General features: G+C 43.4%; 1 protein-coding gene and 1 long non-coding RNA gene across 2 annotated transcripts; both read right to left on the bottom strand.

Moving 5' to 3' along the window:
* Nucleotides 1–1,684: 1,684 nt before the first annotated feature.
* Nucleotides 1,685–13,205, bottom strand: LOC125641741 (uncharacterized). Its single transcript, XR_007358139.1, has 3 exons — nt 13,102–13,205; nt 6,502–6,612; nt 1,685–1,829 (listed from the first exon to the last, which is right to left on the bottom strand). It is a non-coding gene; the product is annotated as an uncharacterized LOC125641741 (long non-coding RNA).
* A 977-nt stretch (nt 13,206–14,182) lies between these two features.
* POU4F3 (POU class 4 homeobox 3) lies at nt 14,183–16,357 on the bottom strand. The gene has a single exon (XM_048860675.2). The coding sequence runs from the start codon at nt 16,339–16,341 to the stop codon at nt 15,574–15,576; it is 768 nt and encodes a 255-aa protein (XP_048716632.2). The 5' UTR covers nt 16,342–16,357; the 3' UTR covers nt 14,183–15,573.
* Between the last annotated feature and the right edge of the window lie 2,745 nt (nt 16,358–19,102).

Raw genomic sequence — 19,102 nt, 5'->3', positions numbered from 1 at the left:
ACCTGCATTAAGGATCATGCTCAACCACTGAGTTTAGGTTACAAATCAGGCAGTGACAGAGGTGAAGACATTTAGCTTACCTCCTGGAGGAAATGCCTGGCTCTGGATTTCTCTCAGGTGCTTAGACTGGAAGGCTTCATAGCCATTTGCTTCTTTAACACTTGGAACACAACAACCGTTTCCAAACATGGATCCACGAGCTATTGGATCAGCTCTCGGTTTTCCAATGGGCACCTCAAGATAATAAACTAATAGTAATATTTATCATTTAGAGAGTGTCTACATAGAGAAGCTATTGTGAAATAAGCCAGGCTGTGAAAGAGTGCAATAGCTATTCCACAATAACTCTCCATGTGGACACTTTTATTCCACACTAACAGCCACACTTTATGTGGCTTAGGTTAGTCCACTCTTAGTGCAAAATGAGTGTCCACAGGGGGCGCTAGTGTGGAAAAGCTATTCCAAGCTATCTTCCTGCATAGACTAGCCCTTAGAAGGCACATATTTAAGGCAGCATGGATGGTTTAAAGAAGGGGTCCAAGAGCTGGAGTTCAAGCCCTTAGAAGTCTGGAGTTCTAATCCTGGTTCTACCACTGTGCAGCCTTGGACCAGTCACATCAACCCTCTGTGTCAGTTTCCCCATCTGTATGAGGAGGCTTTAGCATTTTCCTACTTCCCAGTGGTGTTATAGGGACACATTCATTAATGCTGGTCCAATATTTCAAATCCGCAAAGAGCTCTATAGTTTGTTAATTATTGGTATCATTGTTATTCTTACATTTGCCTCCTGGAAACACTCTACAAACTTTAATTAATTAACCCTCAACACCTGGCAGAGAAGGGAGGTAAGTATTCAGATGAGAGAGAATTCAAAGTATTCGTTTGTTGTAAACTTTGACAGTGCACTGAAGCTAACATTTTCCAACCTGGGCCTTAAAGCTGGCCTGCTAAATCCATATGCACTAAATATAAGTGGTCTGATTATGAACTCTGCTGAGCACCCGCACATCCAGTTCATGTCAATAGGGAAAGACCGGTACTCAGTACCTTTGAAAATCAGGCCACTTTTATTTTGAAGTGTAACTATAGACTTAGAAGGATTCACTTTAGTCACCCAGGTTGGAAAATTTTAGACTATGTCAATAAAATTTTTTAATAGTCAGTCTAGATTATGTAGCATTATTGCTGCTTTAAAATGCTCCATTCATTTAAAAAATAATCAAATCTTTTCATCTCCTTTGGCATATTGCTTTTCCCCCCTATAAAATAGAAAAGAATTTTATAAGCACTCTCACACAATACATAGTTCTAAATTTGCTTTACAGAACAAAACCCAAATCTTTGCTTTGCTGAAGGAACAAATTTGTATCTAACACTGTCCAGGTGAAGTAACCCAGCTACTGCTGTGAAAGGAGAAATCCACTTCCTTGCTTTCCAATGTAGTTAGCTGGAAATAGCCAGTGAAGGTGCATGACTGAAATAAATTCCTTTCACTTTATACCAGTGTAGTAGAATATTTCCTTTTTGACTCAGTGCATTTCTGTATGGCTCTCATTGTATCTCTGTGCTGTTTGCTCTGAATGCCCAAATGAAGCCTATGGCAAAATGTACTCAGTATCCCCAGACTGATTAAGTTGAAACAACAGGTGGCATGAAAAGAAAGTCCCATTTTCCCTTGTGTAGCTAACTGTTAAGTTGGTTTTATTAGGGATGAGCTTACATTATTACATTCCCATGCCTTGCAATGCTCCATTTTAGGGTCTGCCAGGCTTTCCAGCATAAATCTTCATTTTTCAGGCTTAGGAGCTCATCACACCAGGACGGTTTCCCTAGAAAAGAGGAATGATAGTTGTTATTATTTGAGAGACGTCCAGTGAGCGGTAAATTCTCTGCCCCAAGCCCTGCCTGAGTAACTGTCCTGAGCACTGGTGACTTCCTTTGGCACAGGGAGGCAGAAATCCTCTTCCCAAGGCTTTGGAGCAGCAATGGCTCCAGTCTATGTTGCTAATCTCACCCCAGGCTGGAGTAGCCTCCACAGTCTTTGTGCTCCTGCTCCATGGGAAAAGTATCTGTCTGTATACTTGTATGGCCCTCATCACTGCAGCAGCTAAGGAAATAGCTGGGGGATTCACAGGCTTTGCCCCTCCCCCTTCCTTTGCATACTCTCATGTTGCACACAGACAAGGAGTGCGTGCAGATCTGAGCTCCAGTCCCTTGTGTGGGCTCCCAAAATCTTGCCTCCTCCTGATGTGCACTCGAACTTCACTGGATCTGGACTTTCTGCACATGTACCTCCAGTGCACTCACAAAATGCCGACCTGTAATTCAGACTTAGTAAAGACCAATATGTGGTGAATATGACTATGAATATGTGGTGGTTTGCTACATTACATGCAGGATTTGCAAGGGCAATGGATGCGCTCTGCCTGGTATTTTGGGACCCTGGTTTGAAAATTTGGCCCATCGAGTGTTTCAGTTACACGAGTTTAAAATGTACACTTTTGCAGGCGAGAGTAAAGGCCGAAGGAAAGGGAAAAGAGAATATTTTCAAAACAAGATGAAACACTGGATATACGCAGTATGCAAAAAAACATGGAGATGAGTGGGGCTATGGGACTGTCTTAAATTTCAGGTGATGCCATACCCCTCATTCTACATTCAGGTCACCATAGCACCATACCCGCAGACTCAGATTCCCTTATTCAGCCAGACCAGTCCAATGAAAACAGTTTCAGTATGAAGGGATTGGGATGGGAGTTTTATGACTTTCCCCCAGAAAAGTCAGCTCAGATTCATCATCTAATTTTCAAGTAAGTAATTTATACCCAGCGATTCCTCTAAGGATACACATTGAGTAAACATCACAGCCCTGATTAGAACTAGAACCATTAATGGTCCCAAACCTTTACTATCGGCATTAATTCACTACTCCTAACCCATACTCAGGTTGGCATAAGGCTAAAGAAAAGACTTGTAATTTCCTGTTAACCACTAGGAACTCAGTGCTGTTGTATTTTAAGACCAACACCAGAACCTTTTTATTTCTATGCTTGGTCTTAAAACCATTCTTTTAATCTGAAACTGAGTTGTTTGGGCCAACTGCTGTGTATATTATGATCCCATTCACTGAGACCAATGGTAAATCTAGTTGGTTGAATATTGGATTAGAAATTGGCACCATTAAATTGGTACCTGTGGTCTACTAATCCTAGCTGTCATTAACTGGCTGTGTGACCTTGGGAAACCGCTGGGAAACCTATTTGCACCTCAGTTTCTCTGTCCTTTATATGGGAATAATGATTCTTGCTTTCACATTTACAGGCCAAAAATAATGTATTCTAGGGCTGACACAAAAGTTTCAACAGAAAATTTTCACTGACAGAAAATTAGATTTTCAACTAAATAAAAATTTTCAAGGAAAATATCTGATTTCCTACAAATGGAAAAATAAAAGATTTTTCATCAGAAAATTGAACATTTTTTTCCTTCAAAATCTGCTGAAAACTGAAGAAAACCCATTTAAAACCCATTTAAAGTTTCCAGATTTCTTTTTTAATTAAAAATATAAATTTTCCGTGGGAAAAGAAACTTGAATCAGCTTTAAGATATGCACTATTATTATTCATTTATTAACTGAAATCTTGAATTAATTAGAGTTTAGTTTTGCCCAATGGGTTTGGCCAAGCATGCCAACATACATAGTCACCACCACATCCCAGGGCTGGTCAGTTCCCTCAGACAGTTGCTGAATCTATAGATGTCAAAACGTCCTCCCCGACTGCTTCAAATGAGCTGTAGGTGGAGGAACTCAGCTAAGCTTGGTAACACTCTAGAGCTTCTTCTGGGCCAAATGCTGGCCTCACTGATGTCACTGTTCATGCAAACCTGGAAATCAGGCTAGAAACTTCATGAAAATCAGCCCAATCATGATATTTCCAGCTGGGCCAGAAACAGAATATGGGCTAGGCTATATACAGTTTTTGTACCAATATAACTATTATGGTTAGGGATGTGATTTTTTTTTATTGAAATACACAACCCCTAGTGAGGATGCAGTTATACCAATACAGAAGTGCCTTATTCCAGTATAGCTTATTCCTCTTCCTATAGAGGAATAAGTTATACCAGCATAAGTATATTTATATTGGTTTAACTGCATCCATCCTCAGGGGATTGTACCCCTTTAACTGTACTGGTAAAGGGGTACACCTTGTGCGTGCATACAAGGCCTATCCCTTCTTGTATGTGTTCACTTTCAGTCAGGGATGAAACCAGGAAGCACAGAAGCACCCAGGGAAAATGAAAACAAAAGAAAGTTAACTGGATATTTTCAATCATCAGAAAAGTTGAGTTAGTGTTTCAGAGGCAAATTTAGGCTATTTTTGCTTTTCAAACCATTACTCCATCTCTCATTGGGTCTGCAGAACTGCCTGGCATAAAGTATAAATGTCACACAGGCTGGGAAGGTGTTCAGCACTTTCTGCTGCACACCAGCTTCCCTCGGGTATATCCCTGACAGGTGTAACACAGAGAGGCAGCCATCCCCCAAGCTCACAGCTCCTGCATTATGCATCTCTGTGTTGCTAGGTTTGGTCTTATAGGGTTTTTTTTTCTCCCCCTTCTCATCTCCCTATGATATCAAATGTGCTTCTATTGATTTCCTCCCTGCATTTGTTTTTGTTATTCATTATTAATGGGATCATTTTTCCATCCTTCGTGCATGAAGGCAAATTTTGTGTAAAAATCAATTGAGTGAGCGCCGCCAATGGCTTGTTTGGTTTTCTTTGCTTTCATCTCCTGTGTGCAGTCCCCGGGAGACGGAGAGCAGGATATTAGGGAACAAGCACAGAATGGAAAAAAAAATCAATTGTTAGTGGTTCAGAAACCATGTAAGGGACCTGTCTTGCCAAATCTCTTTCAGTGCAGCATGCACTTTATTGAGCTTTCCCCCTCCCAACCCAGGTTGGATTGTTCCTTCTCTACTCCCTTGCCCACTGCAATCATTAAAGGGGAACTCCTTTTCCCATAATGATCACAGCCAGAAATGGGAGTGGGGTTTTTTTTTAAAGGAATCAATTATTACAGGATGATTCCACAGAACCACTGAACATGGGTAATACCTGACCCAGCCCAACCCCTCCAGCGTATGAAAGACTAAACATATTGGAGCCCAATATTACAAAGTACTGAGCGCCTCAAGATTCACTGAGACTAATGGGAGTTAAGGACATGTTACATCTCATCTGAGCTAGTCATAACCTTAAAGGATCTAGCCCCTAAGGAGCAGCTTCTGGGTGTTGTAATACTAATACTGCCTTGCAAGGAACTAAAGGGTCACTTCTCCTGTCCTTCTAAATGCCTAGCTCCAAGTGATGTCAACGTGAGTTTCCTCAGCATAGACAAAGAATATCAGACATCTGCATTTGCTGCCACAGCCTGAACTCAGATCACATCTGAGATAGTGTCCTGGAAGACATCACCAACTACAGACTCTCTTCCTTCCCTAAAAATCCACCCAGCTACTGTTGAGCGCAAGAGAAACCCTATATGCCAGTCACAATATAGATCTCATACAACATGGTACCCTGTTAAAAACCCTGGGTGAAATTCCTGGCTCCACTGAAGTCAATGGAAGCTTTGCCATGGACTTCCCCCCTGGAATTTCAATGGAATTACACCAGAGGTAAATTTGGCCCAGAGAGCCACAGTGGGGATGGGGGAAAGGAGGAGGGTGCTGGAAGCCCAGTGTAGACTAGATTTAAATTAAAAAGCCCAGTGTAGACTAGACTTAAATTAAAAAGATCAGGCTCCAGGAAGGTGTGAATGCCTTTTTGCTATATTGCTGTAGTAACTTGTGGTGGAGTACATTGTCATACAAGTGTTATCTCCTCACGATGCAGAAGAGAATATAATTTCATGGCCATGGTGTAACAACATCACATTACCAATACTAAAGTGTAGCAGATCTGACTCGTTGCAGAGGTTCTCAAGTCTGAAAGTTGCCCTTGGCTCCTGTTCATAAGGGGCTTTTGACAATTGCATCATGGAGTCCCAGTTTGGTCTTAGCTTTCATTACATGGCTACAAGGTGTGAAAAATTCAGTGTCATATCATCTCTACATAATTCTCATTTGGTCTCCAAGGTTTAAAGAAATATAATCATCTCCTACTGCAAGTCCAAGTCTATTTAATGTAATACTTGATCTTAAAACAGGATTATAGGAGGTTACATTTATTTAAAAAAAAATACCTAGGAACAACAACCTCTTAACACCAGAAACCTGGAAGCCCCAAGGGACAAGAGTAGTTTGACTCACAGGCTCAGTTCAGCCCTGTGAAACATTAATGAACAAACCTAAGGTCCTGATCCTGCAAGGACTTCTGCACGTGAATAACTTTTTGCACTGCGACCCATGGGACTATTCGCTTACTCTGTGTGCCTAAGACTTTGCAGCATCAGAGGGTAACATTTTATTTACTTTAGTTGTAGTTTGCCAGTTACCTTTTCTGCATCATTCTTGATTGTAATCTTGTTGCTCTGCCCAGATGGGCTAGCTCTTTAGAATTTGTAGTTTTGACATGTTTACTTTGCTGGTTCTTGAAAGTTCTTTCTCTGTAGGAAAACAAAAATTTAAATAGGAAAAATATGTATAAAATAGCAGATAATGACAGCCCATTGATAGTTCAAACTACTGAGAGCAGATCAGGGTCTGGCCTTTTGTCTATAGAGACCTGGGGTGAAATCTTGGCCCCTTTGAAATTAATGGGAGTTTTGCCATTGACTTCAATGGGAATAACATTTCACCTCTGGATTCAACCCTGATTCAGTCACAGAGATGAAAAGGAGTTAGGTGGGTCTCATGCTAACCTTCCCTTAAACACATTGCAGGTTACAAGGATACAGTATTATACACAATTCACAGGAAGCTCAGAACTGAACTAGCTTGTGTTGATGGTGAGAAAGACTGAAGTTCATTTCACCAAGCGTACCTGGAATATTAGGACAGTGACAGTTCAGGATTGAGGCGGACTACAAAAATATGTTTCCCATTCCAGAAGTGGAATAAGAATGGGTGTTGCAGGACAGAACTGCAACATATTAGTCAGAGCACTGAAGGAAATATTCCCATAACACCTGCCAGCAATGTGCCTCCGCTAGCCAATACTATTCGTCCCTCACTTTAAATAGGCCCTAAATCAATTCACAAATGATATCAAATAATCAGCACCAACAGTTAGAAGATCAGTTCAGTATAAAACTTACTTCTCCTCTGGATTTAATGAAGGAATTTGGAGCTTTGCAATGTCTCAAACAGATGAGTCTTGTATATTTCACATCTTTGGTACAGAGAACAAACAGCAGCCCCGCTGCTCATCCATTCAACCATGTTTAAAGAACAATTAAAGTGAATATAGTAAGGTTCTAAGACAGACCATCATCTCACCATCTGGAGAAGTGATTGTCCACCACCGAGACTTTTATCTCACAGGTGAGCCTGTTCATGGAGAATGTTAAGCAAGTTTGCAGATAGAGTAAAACTGAAGTTTTAGTTAGATTCCCCTTTTTAATATCTTGTGCTGACATGTCTGGGACTGGAGTGGGTGCATAGGGAGGACACAACACAGCAGGGATGAAATAAAAAAAATTAGTCAGCTCTCTGCATTTGGTGTACCAAGCTGTGTTCCAAGTAATCTTGCTCTCCACACTTCCATAGACAGCTTTGATGATAAAAAAGCAAAGGGTTTGTAATGTGACTCATTTTAAAGAAAAAATGTAAAATAAAAAAGAGGCACAAGTCCTACATCCTAAATAAATCCTGTTTAGATTACACAGGTAGGCCTGATCCTGCCATTATACTTCAATGAAATTAGGACCAGGCCTTTATAACTAACGATTTATTAGGCAATAGGATGGTTTATAGGCTTGGTAGTAACCCTTTCACCTTTAGTTTGCTAGTTTGAATCCAACCTAAATCAGTAGTGGCTGAAAGGAATAATCATCAGATAATTGTTTGGCATTCTACGTAAAATAAATTTGAGGGCTCAGCCTAGTTCCTAGCATTAGTGTTCACATCACACACATGCACCATAGACACAACTGTCACTGCTTAAAAAAGAGGCACTGAACTGCCTTCACCCTGAGAGGTAGCCCATCAAGGTTCAGATTGAGGGAGACAATGATGGTGAAGTTTCTATCAGTCTTATATTTGTTCTGCAAAAATAGGACTTCAGTTCCCAGGATTGTCAGCCTGTATCCTTTCTCCAGCACTAGAGCCCAAAAAATAAAAAAATCCCATGAAATGACATATTAATCCCTGCCGTGCCATTGGAATTATATTCCCAATATCATAAAAACAGATCTTTAAATCCAGCACCAGCAATCTACAGGGTTATGTAAGCAATTTCTCACCACAGGTGAAAAAAAAATCACATTGCTCCTCTGATTTGACTTCAATTTTGTTGGAGTGGCAAGCCTGGATCATTATTTTTATATAGGTAAGTATTTAAATGTTTTTGAACAAACAGGACCTTAAATAATTTGCAATCAGAGATAATGGATACCATGATTCACGTGTGATGCATTGCAAGAAGGCAGCAGAGTTGTATCAGGGAGGAATTTGGCCCAATACGTCCACATCACAAAAAACATTATATGACCTGGCACAATTCAACACAGTTAATAATCAAATAATGATGACTGTCTATTCTCAGAAGCCCAAGGGCCAAATTTAGACCTGGCATGAGCAGGTACAGATTTAACTTTAAAAGAGCTGTATTTGTTTATACCAGGTCTGAAAATGACCCCAATAGTGCAATAGAAAAAGTGCTGTGGGTCACACTCAAAGTGCATTAACAGAGCAATGTGGAAGAACTATACACAGAACCTTTGTACATTGGGCCTGAGTTTCCTTTCAGCTACAGCTGGTTTACACATCTGAGTGTGACCCACAGCACTTTTTCTATTGCACTTTTGGGGTCATTTTCAGACCTGGTACACATCTGTAATACTATTGGCTTCAGTGGAGTTACTTGATGGTGTGTATGCATGTGTGTGGGATCAGAATCCAGCCCAATACACTTGACTCTAACTAGTGCTATCAGTCTCTTGTATCCATCAATGCAAAAGCCACCCCTAAGGTATTGGTATGTGGTAGTTTTATATTCATGTGGTGCTACGTTTTGTTTACATCAAGAGAAAACTATTCACCTTTTCTCCCTCTTTCCTAAGGAACAAACACAGGCCCTGATCCTATTCCCACTGATATCAAAGAGCATTTTGCCACTGGCTTCAGTGAAATCACCACAACCCATATATTGTTGTCTATTTGTAATCAGAGCTCTAAGGGACTTATACAAAATTGCCACAAAATTGGACTGGTCCAGGAAAAAAAAAAAAAAGCCTCCAAACCCAGCCTATTTTTCCACCCTTTACCATAATGAGAATGAAAATAAAAATATTTTACTCTCCCATTTAAAAAGTTCCTTTCCTTAGGTGAATGTAATCACAAAATATTCTTCATCTGGTAACTCAGCTTTAGTTGGGCTTTAGCAAGGCACACCCTAGAACTAGAGCTGCCTGGAAAACAATTCCATTTTGGGACAATTTTTGATGTTTCAGAATTTGTCTTTGTTCCTTACTGGAATGAAGACCAAACCTTTTGACCATTTTCATGAAATGGAATTGTGGCAGAAACATCCATTTTTCTGATGGAAAAAATATCAGGTTTTGTATTCAAGTCTCTTTCTCGCTCTCTCTCGCTCTCTCTATTGTGACCAGAGAGTTCATCCTGGATTTCAGAAACCTTCCCATCAAAAACTTTGTCAACGTTTCAACTTCAATGAAACAGAAAATTTTGACAAAAAGTGTTGTTGAAAATGTTCTATATCCTATTTAGAACTAAAGGGGGGGTTAGGATGGATTTCAAAAGGAATTTAAGAACCATGGATGTCAGAATCTAGCATAAGGGGAAAAATCCTGGACCTACTAAGTTTTGCCATTGACTTCAATGAGGCTAAGAAATTACACCTGCATTGGTAGCTTTCAGGTGATACATTTCTGTTAGGATCATATACATTGCCTACTTGGTAAGGTAGGTCTGACTAACCTAGCAGCTTCAGAGTCTGATGCTCACACACACCGATATTTTCCTTTGGATAAGAGAAAGCTACATTTGCTATAATCTTCTAAACAAAGATCCAGAGAGAGCTGAGAGACTTGGAAAAGTCCATGCTAAGAGGACAGAGTGTACCGCTTTCATATTGGCTGTAACAACCCTGGCTTCATTTTTCTGCCCCTCATGCTAATAATTGTATTTTTTATTCATTCAATTACAAGGAAATGGGCACAAGACATTTATATTAGCAAGCTTAACGCTCAGCTAATGGGGGAGCCTAATGACTAATTGATCAGCTCCCAAGCACCATTACAGCGCAAAATGGCTTAGAGGAATTGATGCAATTAGTTTGGGTTTGGTAGCGATTGAGTGCATATAAAAGTAAGCCCTGATTGAAGAGGAGTGGATACTGACTAGCTCTACTTAGGAGGTAAGCAGCCAGGAAGAACCTCAAGCACCATCGGGCTACACTAACCAGCCCCTTTGTTGTAGGGGAGTGAGGGTGCGCTGCACAATGGGGATGTGGGGGCTAGTCGCCCAGGCCCGTAGCCAGAACCCTTCCCAAGGCCAGTTCGCCACGAATTGGGGGGGAGGGGGTAATTACAGGTTGCGGGTCTGCTCCACGCAGTGGGAAATGAAGGAGGAATATGCGCTGGGGGGGGGTGGTGGTATAACGGGAGGGGAACGTGGCCTACAAGCCCCTTCTTATGAACAGCTCCGGAGCCTGGGAACCCAGGTCAGCTGCTTCCTCTTCTTCCCCCCGAGGAAACAAGGGGCTTTGCTCAGCTCCCACTGAAGTCCACGTCCACGCGAGTTTCGTGTCGATTTCACGGGGACCAGGATCGGCCCGAACTGCTCCCCTGCCTGTTGTTTGCACGGACCCGCTTCTTCTTTAAGCCTGGCTTAAAACCCTACTCGGCCATCGTCCATTCGCCTCAGGCGGGCGCGCGCGGGGGTAACGTTACGGCCGGCCCAAGGTTCGAAAGGCCCCGGCCTCCCCGCCGGGTTCCCGCTCTCCAGTCTGCCGGCGCCTGGCGGCAGCGCGAGCACCCTACAGGCGAGGGAGCAGGCTCGGGCGTTGGGTGCACGCTATTGTAACCAAACGTCCGGGCATTTGCAAACACACACACACACACACACACCACATTCGACGTTCGTTCCTTTGGAGGTGAGGGTGAAAGAGCTCTCCACCCCCTCCCCCCCCAGCTCTGCCAACCTCCTGCGCAGCTCCCAAGCGCCTTCTCAGCGGCTGGTTATCCCTCAGACGGAAAGATTTGCAAAGCCGCTAAAAACGCGGGGTTTGCCTCTAACTCCAGCACGGGCCAGTCTCTCCCGTTGGTCTCCGCGGACGGGGCAGCCCCCTTCTGGGCTTCCTGTGCCGTTAGGGGGCTCCCGAGCGGGGAGGAGAAGCAGAAGCGCCAGCGTCTTTGCCTGGCTGCTGCTCGGGCCGGACTAGAGCGTTTTCTCGCCTTCCTGTGCAGAGAAGTCGTTGGGCCGCAGGAGCGCCAGCTCCCAGGGCCAGCTCGGGGAAAGAAAGTGTAACTGAGTCATTGTTAATGAGCAGGGGGGCGCCTGGTTTGGGGAGAGCGAGCGACGTGGCCACAGAGTGGGGCAAAGGCCCTGCCGCTCGCAGTACCCAGCAGTGGGCTCTTTGAGACTGGGGGGGGGGGGGTTCCCCTAAAGCTCGCTAGCGTCCAGCTATCCCCAGCCAAGCCTGGCACTCTGAATTTCGCTCCAAAGGGAGAGACATAGGTGACAGATTTACCAGGTCTCAGAACCAAATAAATCTAGACACCCACACTTCAGCTGTCTGTAAATAAACCACCGTAAGCACACACGCACAGAGGTCACGCACGTATCCTACCCCCAGAGAGATTGTTCATTCTCCCACAGATTACGCACTTCTTTCCTTTGGCCACTGCTGTCAAGCAAAAGGGTCTGGGTTCTTCAAAGTGTTATAGTTTAACTTTCCACCAGCAGCATCTCCTTGTGAACTCTGCCTTTGCTTTTGCTGGCAACAGAGCACAGTGACTTTCTTGCCCAAATATCCTAGTCCGAGTTGAGAGAGATTGCAACCAAAAACAAGCTCACTGCAAATCTACGCTCTGCTCGTTCTGGTGTTAGAGACAAGCGGACGGTTTGCTACCATTCCTCTGTTGGGAGACCATAGAAGATCTAGCCTTCTCTGCCCCCAGGTCCTTCAGGGCAACATTAGTACATTTGCTCCAAAAGGATTAAATCTTGCTTCAGACAGTTTGTGACTAAGAGCAGGGAGCCATTAGCAGCACTTTCCAAACCGGGCAGCTGATAAAATAATAAAATACAACAGCCATCTTATAAATAAAAGATACGGTGCTAAAAGAGGGGGTTGTTTTTTTTAAGAAGGCATCTCTTCTGAAAGTGGGATCCAGGGAAAAACTTGGAGAAAGTTCCCTACATCAAACAAAAGCATTTAGCAGCCGCAATGATCTGTCCAGTTCTGAAATCCAGAACGCCTTGCTGCTAAAGCCAGAAGGAAGGAAACAGCATTTTGAGGGTTTAAGAAATGTTCTCAGTTCAGAGTTGTAACGGGAGGAATAAAAATCATATAAGCCAGGAAAAGAGGAAAATAAGAAGCTGGTGCATTATTCAATCACCTTTTAAATTGAATTGGTGTTTTCGTTTTTCTAGCATCTGGTTGGTGTATTTGTCAGATATTTATTGGATCAAAATATTTGACCTGGCATAGAAATACCGGCTACCTGGATTCCAGAACAACGCTTCCGGCTAATTTATTAGAGCCCATATTTTAACCCCACATTTAGGAAATAATTTCTCTATCTGAAACTCCAAAAATAACTTAAATAAACAACCACCACCAACTACAGCTTCTTGTTTTTGTTGATCTTGATATCTTGGCTGTAAAACAAACAAACCCACAAATAAATATAATAGGTGACGTTAATAGGATTTTAAGGATTGAGAAAAATATTAAAAATATATCTTACCTGGACTTAACAAACCCAGCCATGCCCTTATAGAGTATCTGCTGAAATCCTAGTGGACAGTAGTGAAAGGAGGCAGCCTGAATTGCTTTTGCCCTTTTTATACTACGATAGCCAATTAATATTGCATCACCCTTATTTTAAATTTTCAAAACCCACAATATAATGTAATGGCATAAGGACATTTATTATTAAAGGACATTTGATTGGGGAAAAATCATTGGGGCTGATTAGTAAGAAATAGAACTAGGAAACTCTGAGAGGTTTAGCATTCTAGTTTCTTAAAAGCCCTAAAATTGAAACGATGGATTTGTAAGGTGCTTTCCCAAAGGTGGGGAGGAGGGGTGAAAGAGAGAGATTCCCTCATCTAAGGTTTGATGTTTGACACTCATTGAAATGCTACCGTGAAATATTCAGAAGATACTTTGGCTTCGATCATTAATTTTTAATCGTTAAGGTGCTTCTGGGATTCATAAATAAAAAGCCCCCTTTTTTCTTTTAAACAGCATTAGAAATGAAGCTTTCAGAGAGTTGGTTGAGCGATTTTTTAAAATTAAATTTTAGAGAATGAAATTCTTCCTGTAACTGTCTGGATGAGAAGAATGAATCCCCGTCGCTTCCAAAACTTAACTAAACTTGGGGCATTTGTTTTGCAAAGGGGAATTGGTTTCATTCCTAATTTGAATTACACGTAGCCTAGGAACTAGTGAATAAACATAACGAGATCCACGCACAGTAGGAATCTATCGGAATCTGGTAATTTACATTTTATAGATGGAAATAATACATTTTCTGGCATAGAGAAATTATGACCGCCTTGGGAAAAAATATGGAGATAAATCAATACATGGAAAAGTCAACAAACAAGGAGGGGAAACTTTATAGCTTGTAGAAACAGTCATAATAATACAAGAAAAAGATAACAGGTTAACTGGGAAGGATGATTCATTACGATTTAAAAATCCCTTTCATTGTCCAGTGGAAAAGCACTGTCTAAAGTTTATTATTACTGCACATTTTATAATATTCTGTTCCGCTTCATCCGACCTGCTTTCATCTCTGAAAAGAAAATTCTCCATTCGGGTTGAAAAATAAAGCATTTATTTCAGAAGTTTATCCAAGGGAAAACAACGTTTCAGCATTTATCCCGAGGAAGGAAGGAATGAATGAATGAATGAATAAATGACCACACACAAGCACATAAACTATGAGATAATAACTAAAATATGAAACATATGGGGGTGGGAGGGAGAAAGCTCATTGCAAATATTGAACCACGAATGTGTTACAAGAACCCTTACCAACTTTGTTGATTACAAAACTCAGATACAGGGTTTAATTAAAACGAAAAAAAATTCCTTGGATTAAAAAAAAATGAAAAAAAAACCCCACCATCATCGAGTGGAGACATTATTGAAGTGATTGCAGACAAGTCCATGAAGTTACAGAGCTACTGTTAATTCCGCCAAGTCTCTATGATGATACAGTCCCAGTGCTGTGGCTGCAAACCCAAGTGAGTGCACTGTACAAGTCTGTGGTGGGAATCTATGGAGCTGAGACGTAAAACTGTGTTCAGACCAAAGCAAGAATACCACTTCTTTCTCCAATTTAATCTCTTGTCAAAAAAAGTCAACTAAATAAGAGAACTTGTTTTAAAGGTGAATTAAAAAATCTAGGCAATACACCTGGAATCTAATTGGAGATAGTTGTGTGTAGTTGTGTGTGTGTGTGTGTGTTAGTGTCAGGGAGAAAGAAAAATTCACACTAAGAGCAGCCAGAGTATTTCGCTGAGTAAAAATAGGTTGATTTGCTTTTCTTCACCAAAGTTTAGGAGTATAAAACAATTGTTCATGTATCTCAGGTTAAGATTGGTCCCTCTACCAGGCGTTCCGGTCCTAGAAGGCGATGAGATATAGACTCACACAAAAAAGCATAGGTAGAATTTGACCTCCGGGTATAATCATGACATTCTGAAAATAGTCTTTTTATTTTTAAATATAATTCACAAATCTTAATAAATATGTATCCTCTGGTTTCACCTCAGGGGCATTTCCCCTCTCCATCCCCTTCCCCTTAAATCTATCTTTTTGTTTTTATTGCAACTGTGTTAGAAAGAAGACAATTCTCCCACCTCTCCAGTACCTCTCAGCTTCCAGCTCTTCCAAAAGTGACACGCGGTTTACATTCTAGTGCACAACAGACACAACAAAAGTGAATCTCAGCCGAGGAGCAACCAGGAGAAACTTGGTTTGTTTTTGTTTGTTTTTGTTTTTGTTTTCAAGAAGACAGGACAAGAAAAGGGGGAGGGGGGAAATAATCAGCGTGATGGGGAAGTTAATGGCTTTGTTGGTCGGTCGGTTTGAGTGAGAGTCCTCACGGAGATCCCTGCTCTTTATTTGAATAAAATATATAAAAGTCCAGGCTTAGAAGAGCCAGCAGCCCACCCCGTCCCACCTCGTCCAGCCCCTGGCCCAGTCAATGCACGGCGGAGTACTTCATGCGTTTCTGTTTCTGTCTCTGGTTGCAGAACCAAACCCGCACCACGTTCTTTTTCAGGTCCAGTTTCTCCGCTATAGCTGCGATCTTCTCCGAAGAGGGTCTGGGCTGGATGGCAAAATAGGCTTCCAAGGAGCGCTTCTCCGGCGCGGCGATGGAGGTCCGCTTGCGCTTCCTCTCGCTGCCACTGAACAGGTCCGGCTTGGTGTTCTTCTCCCTGTAGGCAGCCTCAGCCTCCTCCAGCCAGGCTTGGAGTACGGGTTTCAGGGCGATCATGTTGTTGTGGGACAGGGTGAGAGACTCGAACCGGCAGATGGTGCTTTGGCTGAGCGAGCCCACGCCGGGGATCTTGAGGTTGGCCAGAGCCGCCCCTACATCTGCCTGGGTCACCCCCAGCTTGATCCGCCTCTGCTTGAACCTCTCAGCGAAAGCCTCCAGCTCCCTGGGATCCGACTCCACGTCGCTGATGCAGGACATGCCGTTGTGAGCCGAGACCGGGTGCGGGTGCCCCATGCCCATGGCTTGGTGCAGGTGCCCCATGGCGCCCAGGTGGTGCGGGTGAATCTGAGCCGACATCACCGTGTGGTCGGGGGCCCCCATGCCGCTCACGGTCAGCGTTGGGGAGATGTGGTCCAGGAGGTCTCCATCCAACCCTGGGTGAACCGAGTGGTGGGGATGCGAAGTCAGGGCCGACGGATGCGAGATGGGCGCTGTGGAGGAGGTAGACGTGCATGGGACACTGCTCATGGTATGGTAGGTCGCGTCTGGCTTGAACGGATGGCTCTTGCCGTGGGAGACAATATCCACAGCCGCCAGAGCTTCAGCGCGGGCCAGCAGAGTCTCATCAAAGCTTCCAAATATATTGCCCTGGAGCTGCAAGCAAGAATGCGCATATTGGAGTCAGTGGGGAATACTGTCAACTCAGGATTAAAAAACATTTCCAAGCACAGAGATTCCTCCTCAAAGCTCAGGTCATAAAAATTAATATGAAGGCAGCAGCTTTGCTTGAATAGACATGTGGATCAGAGACAAGAGTGAGAGAGAGAGAGAGAGAGAGAGAGAAGGGGGGGAGAGAGAGCGGTTCAGAGATATGCGATTGTTCTGGCGACATGAAAAAAACATTAAGCAAGTGCCTGTCAAAAAATGTGCCTTAAAGCAGTAATTATGCTTAAGCTACATACCTGCGGGGCTGGAAGGCAAACTCTGCGCATCGCCTCTGAACTGGAATGCAAGCTGGAGTACTTGGGCTCCTGCAGGGCAGGGTGCATAGTGAAAGGCTGCTTGGTGTTCATGGCCATCATCTTTGCACACCTTGCAGGTAAGCAGCCCCTGACATAGATTCAGGGTTGTCTCTCTGGCTTGCTTCTGTCAAAGTGAGCTATTTTCAATGACAGAGCTTCCCTCTCTCTCTCCCCCCACCTGCTTCTTCACTCATCTTACAAGCCGCCTGCCAGGAATGGGACCAGCACACTGTGCGCAGGCGTGCTGCACTGGAAGAATAAAAGGAAAGTAGCCCTTGGAGTCAAAGGTAGTTAGGAGCAAAGATGCCTCTGCCCTGACCCGGCCGTTGATTGAAAGGGAGCAGCGGGGTTCTTCAGAGCGCTGGGGTTGGTTTGAAAGGCCGGTCGCCTGATCCTCATAGAAAATGCTTGTTCATATTTTAAAATCAAAGTACAATTAAATTCTAAGGAATAAAGCAAAATCCCAGTGCAAGCCCTCCCCACTTTTCTCAGTTCCCCTGGCTGCACTCTCTGGGATTCGGGGTCTCAGACAGGGCGGGAGCAGAGTGGTCAGTACACTTAACCACGGGGAGAAACACGTTTGTCATACACAGAGCGCCGCTTTGTCATCTGAGGTTCTGGAGCTGCGAAACCCCACGACACAAGTGAGATCAATCGGCCTGTTGGAGGAATGTCACTGCTTCAGCCAGGTGCCAGCCGACGGGTTTAAGATGGGAACCCTGCAAAAAAATGCACAATCCGCCGGTTCGATCTGTTCAAGTCTATGTGCAAACAGAGCAGAAAAGCCTCAGTACATGGATGGGGGAGGGGAAGAGGAACAGGTGCTGATCCTATTTAAATCAATAGCAAAACTCTCATTGACTTCAACCAGCAGGAGCAGGCAGGCCCTTGCAGATGGGATAGTGAACTCACGAAAGCTTATGCTCAGATAAATTTGTTAGTCTCTAAGGTGCCACAAGTCCTCCTTTTCTTTTTCCCTGGATACGCTCTGTCTGGGAAGTCTGGTCGGTTAGTCGGGGATTGTGTTCTAGGTTCTATCCCACCCAGCTTTTATTTTGAGAAGAGAAAACCTCATACCTCTTCCAGCACATTCACTGGGCTAAGTGCTCTGTTAAATAGAACAGGCTTTCACCATAGCATAGATGCTCCATGGCTCTTGTGAGGCAGAAGCGTCCTGCAAAGTCAAGTCAGCGATTTCCAAACTTGTTTTTTCAATCTTAGGAGCGCTGCAACACAAGAAGAATAAATAATGGATGTGAAATGCAGGTATAGCAGTGTGGCTAAAAGCTAAGGCTATGGACAGCGAGTGTATAAGGTTAGAGCAAACAACCCACCCAGCCAAACCAACCACAATTGGGGAGGGAGAACACTCTCATTTGGGTTTGCAGTTATCCAGTTTGCTGTAAAGTTTGTAAACGATCGCACTGGGTGTACACATGCAATGCATGCGCTTAAACAGAGACGGAGTTAGGAAGCCAGGAGCAGACAATGAAATATCACCGACTCCAGCATTAGGTTTCTGTGTAATGCACTTTAGTTTGACCAGCTATATTTCATAAAAGTGGCGGGCCTGTTTGAAAGTTAAATTATTTCTTGCCCTTCCAGAAGCAGCTTTGCTCCTGGAGAAGACCGGAGTTTTTGGAGAAGAGCAAAGCAGACGCCTGTGACCGTAGGGCTTCGACTGTACATAACCATGTAGATGGAGGAACAAGTTCCTTCAACCCATGTGGATGATTTGTGGCCTTAAGGTTTCAGGGAAAGGGAAGGGGGGGAGAGAGACTCTCTCTCATTTAACAAAAAGAAAAGGAGTACTTGTGGCACCTTAGAGACTAACCAATTTATTTGAGCATGAGCTTTCCTGAGCTACAGCTCACTTCATCGGATGCATACCCTGGAAACTGCAGAAGACATTATATACACACAGAGACCATGAAACAATACCTCCTCCCACCCCACTCTCCTGCTGGTAATAGCTTATCTAAAGTGATCATCAAGTTGGGCCATTTCCAGCACAAATCCAGGTTTTCTCACCCCCCCACCCCCATACACACAGAAACTCACTCTCCTGCTGGTAATAGCTCATCCAAAGTGACCACTCTCCCTACAATGTGCATGGTAATCAAGGTGGGCCATTTCCAGCACAAATCCAGGCTCTCTCACCCCCCCCCCGAAACACACACACACACACACACACTCACTCACTCTCCTGCTGGCAATAGCTCATCCAAACTGACCACTCTCCAAGTTTAAATCCAAGTTTAACCAGA

Source organism: Caretta caretta, chromosome 8 (genome assembly GCF_965140235.1).
Source record: "Caretta caretta isolate rCarCar2 chromosome 8, rCarCar1.hap1, whole genome shotgun sequence".
In the NCBI taxonomy this organism is placed as follows: Eukaryota; Metazoa; Chordata; order Testudines; family Cheloniidae; genus Caretta; species Caretta caretta.
This window is presented reverse-complemented; position numbering and strand designations above follow the sequence as displayed.

Excerpts from the sequence above, each read along its gene's own strand:
- POU4F3 (XM_048860675.2), bottom strand. The coding sequence starts at position 16,341 with ATGAGCAGTGTCCCATGCACGTCTACCTCCTCCACAGCGCCCATCTCG.